At 37.8% G+C, this 10,849-nt stretch overlaps 2 protein-coding genes across 3 annotated transcripts; one reads left to right on the top strand and one right to left on the bottom strand.

Annotated features, from left to right (window-relative positions):
* Positions 1-1,001: 1,001 nt before the first annotated feature.
* LOC105450096 (thymidylate kinase) lies at positions 1,002-2,508 on the top strand. Its single transcript, XM_011689750.1, has 2 exons — positions 1,002-1,254; positions 1,717-2,508. Exons 1-2 carry the CDS (start codon positions 1,128-1,130, stop codon positions 2,223-2,225), a joined length of 636 nt encoding a protein of 211 aa, XP_011688052.1. The 5' UTR covers positions 1,002-1,127; the 3' UTR covers positions 2,226-2,508.
* Positions 2,509-4,839: 2,331 nt separating this feature from the next.
* On the bottom strand, positions 4,840-8,486 carry LOC105450093 (tigger transposable element-derived protein 6-like). 2 transcript variants are annotated; one of them, XM_011689747.1, is made up of 5 exons: positions 8,133-8,486; positions 7,110-7,707; positions 6,308-6,601; positions 5,382-6,191; positions 4,840-5,075 (listed from the first exon to the last, which is right to left on the bottom strand). In XM_011689747.1, exons 1-4 carry the CDS (start codon positions 8,287-8,289, stop codon positions 5,408-5,410), a joined length of 1,833 nt encoding a protein of 610 aa, XP_011688049.1. In that variant the 5' UTR covers positions 8,290-8,486; the 3' UTR covers positions 4,840-5,075; positions 5,382-5,407. The 2 variants fall into 2 exon arrangements, with proteins under 2 accessions (XP_011688049.1, XP_011688050.1); XM_011689748.1 differs by having other exon boundaries at positions 6,308-6,493.
* Positions 8,487-10,849: the final 2,363 nt, after the last annotated feature.

The raw sequence follows: 10,849 nt of genomic DNA, 5'->3' as shown, positions 1-10,849 counted from the left end.
ACGCTGTAAACGTGCGAGAAGCGGAAAATCTATCTTATATATAAATATTATACATATATACATATATGTATACATATATACACATATATATATATATATATATATACACATATATATATATACATATAGCTAGTTCAATTTGCAAACTTAGTGTGTATCGTCGCTTCGAACAAATGCCCATTACTCGCCAGAATTCAAATGAACAAACCCAACAACCGAGATTTCAAGTTCATTCTTTTTTTAAGGAAAAAAATTAAATAAAATAATGTGTTAAAATATTTTGCACAAATGACTTTTCACTTGACCACAATCCCGTTTTTCTACTGAACGTGATACATAATGACAATTAAAAAATTGTTACAGAAAAAAGTAGTATGGCGATCCAGATAGCACAGAGAAAAAAGAACTCAGTTACATGTCACTAATTCTGAGTTCATTTTCAGATGCAAAAAGAATTCTTTTTCTAAAAAGGGATTCTTTTTGCACCTGAAAATGAACTCAGAATTGATGACATAAAACTAAATATACTAACGAATTCTTTTGGGCTCTGTGTGCTATCATGGGGAGTGATCGCTGAAATCTTTGAATTTATATACTAACTATAAAATGTAAATCTGAATATAAATTTTATAAGACTAACCCTACACTTTTAATAATTTTATATAAGTAAATTAAATATAAATAAAATATAAATAATATTGATATCGTGATGATATCGCAACAACTAAAACGATATCATCACGATATCAATATCATTTATATTTTATTTCTATTTTTGAAAATGTACCTAAGAAAATACATTTTCAAAAATAGAATTTTTAGTTAATTGCAATAGTAAGTTTCACTTTAATTATTTAGTTCATTTTAAGATTAATTCGCTTTAATTTCTTCTCACGTAAAAACTCACACGAATTAAATTTCTCAGATTCTTGTTCGAACATAAAGTACCATCTGACAAATATCTTCTTTTCGGCCGCTAGATGGACGTAGCGTGCAGATGCAGCAGGCGAATTGCCGAGGAAGGTCGAACTGTCGAAGGGGAAACGATAGTACGACCATTCTATATTTAGATTTTATCATCAGCTGACTTTGTCCGGCGTCGTCGTGTTTGTGACTTAATATTTGACATGTATAAACGCGGCGCGTTGATAGTTTTGGAGGGTTGCGATCGGGCCGGCAAGTCGACCCAAGTGAAGATGCTGATGAACGCGTTGAGCGATCTGCGGATTCCCGCAAAAGCACGTGCATTTCCAAGTGAGTTGCAGTAAAAATACCGCGTGTCGTGAAATTAGGTTAGTTTGCGCGGGAAAAGATTATTGTAAATTCAACAATCAACAAACATGAAAAAATATAATAATTTATGAAGTATATATATTTATATCGTCAGGATGTCATTATTTGTCATATCGTGGTTACATTTGTTGTGTTTGTTATATTGTTGCATTTCTTGTTTTGAATGTGGATTGACGACTGGAGCACCTGCAAACTCAATAAATTATAGGTAGAGCGTTGTTTGAAAAGATGGACAATGATAACAAAAATAATTTTGTAACAGAATTAATTATGTCAGTCGAGAAGTAAATAAATTGTTTAAGGAATAAATAAATCCTTAAAGCCCTTGCCTAATTAAAAACTTGTCTAATATTCAGCACGGACTTTGTGTAATTAAGGAAACATTAATTAAAGAAACATTTCTTTTTCATTTTTCTTTTGCAGACAGGAAGACTCCTGTTGGGACCATCCTAAATAGTTTCTTGTCGAAAGAGATAAATGTGCCACCGGAGGCGGCTCACCTGCTGTTTTCTGCCAATCGCTGGGAGTGCAAGGAGGACATGGAGAAGGCACTTCTGTCCGGCACTACTCTGGTGATAGACAGATACGCGGCTTCCGGCGCTGTGTATACGGCAGCTAACACCGGCAGAAGTCTCAACTGGTGTCAGCAGGCCGATCTGGGTCTTCCGAAGCCGGACTGCGTGATGTTCCTCAAGGTGTCCAAGCAGCAGCAAGAGCAGCGCGGTGATTGGGGAAAGGAAAGGTTTGAGCATGACGAGTTTCAACAGCGTGTCGATGCCAATTACGAGGAATTAAAAGACAATACTTGGACGATTATAAACGCCGATCAGGACGAATCGGCAGTGCACGCTGAAATACTGCAGAAAACGCTGTCTGTTATTGAAGAGGTTCAATATCGCAATATAGAATTGTTAGGTGAAAAAAAATGTTAATAAGTTTCTATTTTCACGTGTCTCTACCTTGCCGATGAATTACTACATTAGTAATTCTATGCGGTACATATTTTCCATTATCTTGAATAACATTCTTGAAAATATTAAATAGCTTAAACAACTATTTAATATCTAAAAAATTTAAATAACTAGTAATAACTAATAAATTTAAATAACTTTTGTATCAACTTATATATCAACAACATTGTAAATCATGTTAATTATTATTTGATATTAATTAATGATATATTAATCAATATAATTAAAACATTATATTGTTGAAATTTTAAAAAGTTGGAGAAATTTGAATAAATATATTTTGTGAATTGGTAAGTTGAATTTAAAACTTTATTTTATAGACGTTTGCATATCAAATTTTATAATGGTGAAAATTGTTTAGTTTAATTTTCATCGTCAATAAATAAAATCCGATCATATATAATTACGTGATTTATCTTTCTAGCTTATATAATTCCACACTTATCATAATACGAAGCCAACACGGAATTTCCATTTTGCTTTAGATAATATGGTCTAATCTTTATCAAGAAAAGTGAACATTAAAGAAAGAATTGTGAATTGTAGTCGTTTCAGAGATGTCTCTTTCTCTCAGTAAAGTTAGATGTTAGAGCAGAGAGATGTGGTTCTATTGTACATTAGACTCGATCCCGGAAATAAAGTACATGTCAGATATTTCCGGAATCGGATCGCACACTTCACGCGCATGTGTGCGTTCGCTTGTATGTGTTTACGAGATACATTTCGTCCCCGGGATATGATTGATGCTCCGACACGTCAGTATTGTACTATAACTGAAACTAGAGGAAATACAGTATTTTTCTAAGTACAAAAAGTACTTAGAAAAATAAGTAAAAATATGAACACTGCATATTACTATTTAACAATAGTAATAGTATTTCTAAAAGTAAGTTAAGTATTAAAAATTTGTATATATTACACACACACACACACACACACACACACACACACACACACACACACACACACACACACACAACACATTGTAATAATTTTACGTGTGCATGTGTATTTGGACTTTTTAATTTTTTTCTCATATTGTATATCGCAACATTACAAACATAGTATTTTGTTGCGAATTATAAATCGTCTAAAGTGCACTTTAGCCTGAGAATACTCGTGATCTACGGTGCCTCATATCCTCGAATGAGTACAGCAACGGAAATCGATTATGTTGAGCACGACGACGACGGTTGCTAAGTTGCACGATGATAAATTGCATCTCGCCCATATACAGTGTGCAATGATGTCTTTCGTGCAGCTAGATGCAAGCGCATTAAATGTCTTCATGCAAGCATACTCTTGAAGAGGATATACGCGCAGCTTACAAAGTACTAAATTATACACACAGACATACATATATACAGTCTGATAACAATGTTACAAAAAATTCAAGTAGGCGGTGATGGATCTACATCGTTCTAGGACAGGGTGTCCTAGGCTGAAAGGTCAACTTTAATTAACACGCATTTTTAAATATACTAATCTTTCTATCTATAAAATTTTTAATGAATTTTTTTTTGTTTTTTTAAATGTTTGGCGAAAAGGCCTTAAAACTTGAAGAAATTATTTTGTTCCTATATATATATATTTTTTTAATATAACAGATAAATGAGTTTATTGAGCAAATTTTTTATTATATTAATTACAGCAGTTAATTATTTAACTATTTAGCAGATTTATTTACTAGCAAATAGATAATTAATAAATAGATTTAATAACTCAATAATTTAATTAATCATTCCAAGTACTTAACATTATCTAATAATTTGTATAATATAGGGGATAATAATTATTTAGCAGATAATGTAATTAATAAACTGAAATTAAATACTAATGTATAAAAATATAATAAATCAAAACATCTTTTATTGCCATATGTGTGTAATGTTTCTTAATTGCCTATAGTTTCTTTTTTATCTGATAATATAAAGTATTTTCTTTGCAACATTAAATCGTGGCCCTTTTATATGCAAAATCGAATAATTTTAAATTCATCTTTTTTTCCTCTTATCAGTCTATGAAATCTAAAGTAATCTATCTATCGCTTTAATCATGATATTTCTCCACCCCGGCCCTGACTGTGAATTATTACGGCCCTCTGTGACGACGCGCCATTAATCCTTCAACATCGCTCATGTGCAGCGATGTGCGCCGGGTGTACAAATCGTATTATTCAAGAGCTGGAGATGTTCGTCCGGGAATCGCGTCCTCCGCCAAGCCTGTTACGAATCCTCGGACGGCAGCGCAACTTTGTTTCGTACGGAAACGCGACTCGGGGAAATTGCATCCGCCGAAGAAATCCGGCGGAAGCGCACAATGGAGTCCCCCGCCCCCTCCCCCAAGTCTGAATTGATGTTTCCGGGGCGATGTAATTTTCCACGTGGGCGGGGACGCGCGATTTCGCGAATTACCGGAGAAAACTATTAACTTTCGCTCGAACCGTAAGTTCCATATTGCTTGCTCGATTGCATATCGCGAGAAAACGCGACTTTACGCGAAGGGAATTTCCTCTGCTTCTACCTACAACACGTAGCGCGCTGTATTACGCTCTGTAATAATGATTTGTAGAGAGTTTTTTTTTGTTCAAAGCGTTTATTACGTAGTAAGTGTGATTAACTGGTCCGTTATCGATTGCAATTAATAAATTGTCGCCTACGTAATTGCGTTCATCGATGAGAAGCATTATGTGTAAGATTTATAGCGGCATTCGTGGTTTTTACAAAATTGTTTACTGTGCACACAATTGGATATTTGATTGCATACTTTTCTCCGTCGATTTTTAGATTCCCCGAGATCCGTCATCTTTCTCTAAATTTAAGGAAAATGGTATTATTTTTTTGTGGCTATTTTTTAAAGCAGTATACGAGAAGAAAGACAAAGAGAAAAAGCATACAGAAGAAAAGATAAAACGAAGTAGTAATAGGAAAAAGAAAAAAATTAATTAATTAAATTATTCTCCATCATCTTTTCATTGTATATCTTTAGCATATCAAAACTTCGAAACATGTATAATATGAGGAAGTTATAATATTACGATTATTGCCTTGCTACTTTTTTCAAAATATACATTTTTTTTTTACAACAAGGAATACATTTGCAAATGCATTCACTCACTGTAAACTGCCGTTAAGATATCGTCTTCAATCTCTCCTGGGCCTTATGGTAAAGATACTCCTCTCCGTCTCGCACGAGCGCCTCGGTTGCGGTACGCCGCTACCACTGATTGCGAGGGCGTCGGCGGAAACAGTAGTTGCAGTTCGCGCTAAGTCAAACGGGCCGAAGACGAACGACGTCTCGTACTGCTTCGTCCAATCGGAATCGGACCTCGATCGTTTCCGCTCCGGTTCATCATCGTCGGAATTATTCCGAGATTCGTCGACGTCGACGGAACGTCTTTTCAGCGACTTCCGCGGGAAACGCTCGACGTTTCCGTCCAGATCGGAGACCGTCTCGTCTCTCGGAATGGCGCGGCAGACCGTCCTCGCGCTCGGCCGCTTTGCGCCCGAGTCAACGGCAGACGCGTCGTCGAACACTTGTTGCGACGCAACGTCGCCGTTCACGTTGTCGGTCTCCGGAGATCCGATCGATCGCACGTTGCCCGATACTCGAGCATTTTTACATCTCTCCTCGCTGGCCATCTCGTCGCGTTTACGATCGTATTCCGTGTCTGTCCACGATTCGTTCACGCTCGCTCGCGTCGTCGAGTGGACGTCGTCGGATTTGGAGCCGCGAGCTGTACCTTCGATCGTCTGGATGTCGACGACCTTCGAAGCCGACCTCGCCGACGTTGGAATACCGGCGATATCTTTATTCTCCCTCGACGTTGATTCATCGCACGGCTTAGCCTCTTCGTAAAGGTCTTCGTCTAATTGAGCCTCGTCATGCGATCTTTTCAGCGGGTTCGTTTTCTTCCAATCGACATCCCTTCTCGCATAAATCTTTTTTAAATTTTCACTCACCGACGCGCGATCAACAATCAGGTCTTTTTCCTTCGAATTGATCGCGAAATCGAGCGGATCACGTCGAATCTGACGACTCACCTGCTCCTGAGATTATAGCTGTGTCTCCTGCCGGTAGACTCGCACTGTTTACGCGATGCCCCGGCCGTGAGATAATCGTCGAACGTGACGAACTTCCTGAAAGGTACCTCCGTCTCCAGGTCCTCCCACGCGTCGCAACGGATCTCCAGAAAGCAATCGTCGGTCCGAAAGCTCGTACGCTGAAAACTGGCGATAATGAGATCGCGCGGGACTTCTTGCCACGCTTCCGCCAAGCTTCTCACTACGTTCTCGACGTTCCAACGGTGTCTACGCTCTCTGATTCCTTCCACATACCTACGGCGAATATTTCCGATAGTTTCCTCGCGGGGCGAGATAATTGAGCCTTTGAAGCGCGAGCTTCTGTTTATTCCAAGAGATAGTTCAAAATTTTTCAAAAGTCCTCTACGTGACGAGAGAAATTCTGAAAATTCTGCGAAATTTTCGTTGACGGTTCCAAGTTTTACATTCTATTATTCATGTTTTGCGGACAAAGTTACTACAGACTGCTTTTGATCTGCGGTCCTTTTGCGTCTTTTGCATGAAGCGCGTGGAAAATTTCATATTATTGCCAAACTTTAGAGTTTCAAAATTTAATGCTTATATCTTAAACACGTCAGTAGTAGAAAGAAAAAAAAACTAACGACTCAAGCAACGAAATTACGAATTAAAATATTCTGCAAAATTTCACACTTGCTTCCAAGTTATAAATTACATTGTAACGAATTTTATCGCGCGAATAAATTCATAATCTCTCGCAACGTGAATAAATTAATGGGAACAGTCGCCCCCCTCGTGAACGTACTTTCTTCTGTAGGCCATCTTGACGAAATGGAAGACGTCCCTCTTCAGCGGCCTCAACAACGGCGGGAAGTCATCGGGGAAAAAGACATGCCTAATGTTGCTCAGCTCGAGATCACGAAGAGCGCCGATGCGATTCCTGTGCAACAGCAGCAGGATCCTGCGATTGTTGCTCGACATGCGACAGTTCAATTGCGTCAGCCATTCCCTGAAGAGACCATCGTTCACCGAAGCGTCCTCGCTGTGACTGTACACGTGATTCTTTCCCATTATTACGGCGAGATAAGAGCCGCAGATCAATAACGGCAGCTTCTCGGTGCCGGAGGCGTTGCAGCACAACAGTACCGTCGTCTTCTTCATACTCGTATCGGGCTCGTCCTGCCGCGCTGTCGACACCGATACGCTGGTAGGGGAAACGTCCGAGTACATCGTCAACTCGTCCACGTGGAAGAGGTCTTTGTGCTTGTACTGAGTGATGACGGATCGCATCATGTTGATCCAGAGCCGGTAATTGTTGAAGACCGGTCCGCTGGGTTCCTCATTTAACGAGAGGCCATACTTCTTCAGGAAGGATGTCAGCCATTTCTCGGAATATTTAAAGTCTAATCGGAAATTGAAAGGAAAGAAAAATATACGTAAACGCGACGTGATGTTAAATATTGTAAATATCGATAATACATGTCTTGTATATTATTCATAAATTTTCTATGAACACACACTGAATGTAATTTCACACAGGGTATCTCAATATCCGGACATTGGAATTAAAATTTTATATAGGGCAATAAAAATTAGAGAACGGACGTTGTTCTCCTGGGACAGGAATAAAACCAAAATCTCAACGGGAAAGAACGCGTCGTTCTTTTGCTGAACTCAAAGGGTACATTCAATACTGCTCGGCACAAGCCTATGATATTATCCCTTCGGTTATCGCGATATCGAAGTGAATAGCTTGCGAGGATCGTCGGATTAACCCCGTTCGTGCCTCGAGCCCTTCGAGCAACGCGAGGATTCTAAGGAAACGTGCCGGTCAGTCCGTGCTCGCCGACCAATTCGAGGGCCTTGTCACGTAGGAGATGTCTGTCGAGGGGACAGCCGGTAGCCTGTCTCTCGCAGGTCCATCTCAGCAGATTGTCCTTGATCACTCTCATGACGGCCGCGTCGGTGTGTGGCTTCCACGACATTTCGATTCGCCTCGAATCGAGCGGTACTTTCACCGCCTCGAATGCTGCCAGACTTTGACGTTCCGGGGAATTTTTCGGCGGATTGCGATTGGAAACGGGACAGGTTGGGTGTGTTGAGGATAAAAGTTTTTGACGGACAGACGCAACTGGCGATTCGCGCTTGTCCCGTGGGAAACCGCGTTGACAGATAAATTGCGCCTCGGGCGCACTCGTTTCATTTTGCCGAGATTCTCCAGAGAAGTAAATCGAATGTAAATTAAATATACATCTGTATATATATATATATATATATATATATATATATATATACATACACTAAGTAAATAAATTGAAATTATTTTAAGATAAGTATACTCCTTGAAATAAAAATAAAAATATACATGTATAAAGATGACGTCTTTTATAGACTCTCCTCGTTATGATTTGAATTTGAATTTGATATACTTTAATGTGATTTATATATGTAATAATAATAATAATTATTATAATTAATTATAATAATGATAATAATTATTATTATAATAATTGTTATTTTAGACTGTTATAGAGTGACATTTTTTTCTTTATACAATTATAATACTATATATTGAGCGTGTATTGAGTTTTAGAAAATATATCATATGTATATAAAATAATTTTTGCGATATTATACATTAAACAATATTATTTCTTAAAGTGAAATTATCACATTTTCTATAAAAAAATGTTTCTCTCTAAAGTTTAATAAGAATAATTTTATACGCATATGGCAATAACGGCTTACATAAAGAAATTCTATCAAGAAATAAATAAAAAATGTTCATGGCAATACGTAGAAGCAAAATAAAATATTTTTGCGAATAAATGATATTTACTCATATTTCTTTTGAAAACATTAGTCAATTGATTTCTGAATTTAATGGAAAACACCATCCAAATGAATGCACTGTAAAAAGTAAATTTCAAATACTTTTACCGGCAGTTTTGGCAAAAATAATGTTTTGGAGCGATTATTACTTTTCGAAAATATCGCAAAAAGTTGTAAATAATGGCAGAAATTAAAAGAAGCGGAGAACGATTTTGAGGAATAAGACTGGCGTTTATTCTCCGAACAAGTTCCCAACTGAAAATCATGCCATTCCATTATCTGGATACGGCGGATTTAATTGCTCGCGCCGATCGGAATAATTAATTAGCTGTCGTGACAGAGGATGACTTCGGTGGTACGCGTTTACCTTGAGGCGTTTAAACAATGTGGAACATGAACAGTTTTCTTCATCAATCCAAAGTTGATTTTTAATCTGTCTTATTCAATTAGAAATAAAGTTGATTAGATCAATATTAAACTATGAACTATAAAAGAAGTACGCCATGAATTTCTCTTCAGTTTATATATATATGTTTCACATTGTATAAAATTCCTATTTCTAAAAGTGGAATCCAATTTGTCCGAGGATTTATTTCTGAAATGAATTTTATTTGGGATAAAAAACGCGAAACGACTCGTCAGCCTTTTTTTCCCTCTTCATCTGTATTAAATTTTAGCCCAAGAGAAGTTATAACGTGGACGTGAATATTTTTCTCGTGCTTCATACGCCGGGATCACCGGCGAGCGAGCGCTATAACGTTCGCGACTTATCGCTCTACACGTTCCTTCCATGACATGTGTATTCTTTTAATATGCAGACTATTCCTGGATGGCATTCAGTCGCCTCGTCGCCAGGTTTTTTCGCCTCCGTCTAATTGCACGAGAAACGGGAACAGCGACGTCACGACGGGGCGTTCGCCGCCAACATTCACGGCATTGTCCTTAAAAGCACTCTTTTCCACTCTATTCTTCCGGCCACTGACAGTTCTCTCTTCTTTGTTTTTGTTTTTATTTCGATCGAGTTGTCTCGTAGCGACGATGAGATCAAAGAAAGTATTTACTGCACAATGCTCGAATTTAATTCGAGCTAAAAACTCTTGTTTGCTCGATGGCCTCGTAATATCGTGTCCTTCTAATTATTAATTCTGACGTGTTAACCGCACGACATTAATATGCATATGCAGTGAATAATTTGCAAAAATACCCGAAATTCGTTTCCGTTATCAAAGGGAATTGTTTCAGTTAACTCTTGTAATACGCTTACTGCAAACGCTCATCGCAATCGATCGTTCGCTATCCAAACATCAATAATTGACGAAATAAGTCTAAATATTTCTATCATCCTGATAATTATATCTAATTGATATTATCATATTAATATTTCTATCATCCCGATAATTATATCTAATTAATACCATATTATTATTATAAAAAATTGTAGAGATAGCAGAGAAAAGAAATTGTCGCAAAAAACGCTCAATCTACGGAAGTCTATGTATGATATATCTATATGTACAATTTATCTATGTCGTTTGCATTATTTTTGGGATTGGTATATGTGGTCCCGTCGCTTTCTCGCCGGAAAAATATATGAAAATACGTTCCGTTCCTCTCGCTGTTTCGAGCACTAGTCCGCATATCGCCCGTCCGCGTTAAATTACATTTCTCGGGAGCGTCGTCCGAGCGGTATAGTTCTTCACCCTAGATTTTCTG

The sequence above is a fragment of the Wasmannia auropunctata genome, unplaced genomic scaffold (assembly GCF_000956235.1).
Source record: "Wasmannia auropunctata unplaced genomic scaffold, wasmannia.A_1.0 LD336069.1, whole genome shotgun sequence".
Lineage (NCBI taxonomy): Eukaryota > Metazoa > Arthropoda > Insecta > Hymenoptera > Formicidae > Wasmannia > Wasmannia auropunctata.
Note: the sequence above shows the minus strand (reverse complement) of the source record. Positions and strands in the feature narration are given on the sequence as shown.

Bases quoted from the DNA above. Each gene is read 5' to 3' on its own strand.
- LOC105450096 (XM_011689750.1), top strand. From the start codon at position 1,128: ATGTATAAACGCGGCGCGTTGATAGTTTTGGAGGGTTGCGATCGGGCC. The intron at 1,255-1,716 runs GTGAGTTGCAGT...TTTCTTTTGCAG, and splicing joins AAAAGCACGTGCATTTCCAA to ACAGGAAGACTCCTGTTGGG.
- LOC105450093 (XM_011689747.1), bottom strand. From the start codon at position 8,289: ATGTCGTGGAAGCCACACACCGACGCGGCCGTCATGAGAGTGATCAAG. The intron at 7,708-8,132 runs GCACGTTTCCTT...ATTTCCGATTAG, and splicing joins CGGCGAGCACGGACTGACCG to ACTTTAAATATTCCGAGAAA. The intron at 6,192-6,307 runs GTGAGTCGTCAG...TTATGCGAGAAG, and splicing joins AGCTATAATCTCAGGAGCAG to GGATGTCGATTGGAAGAAAA.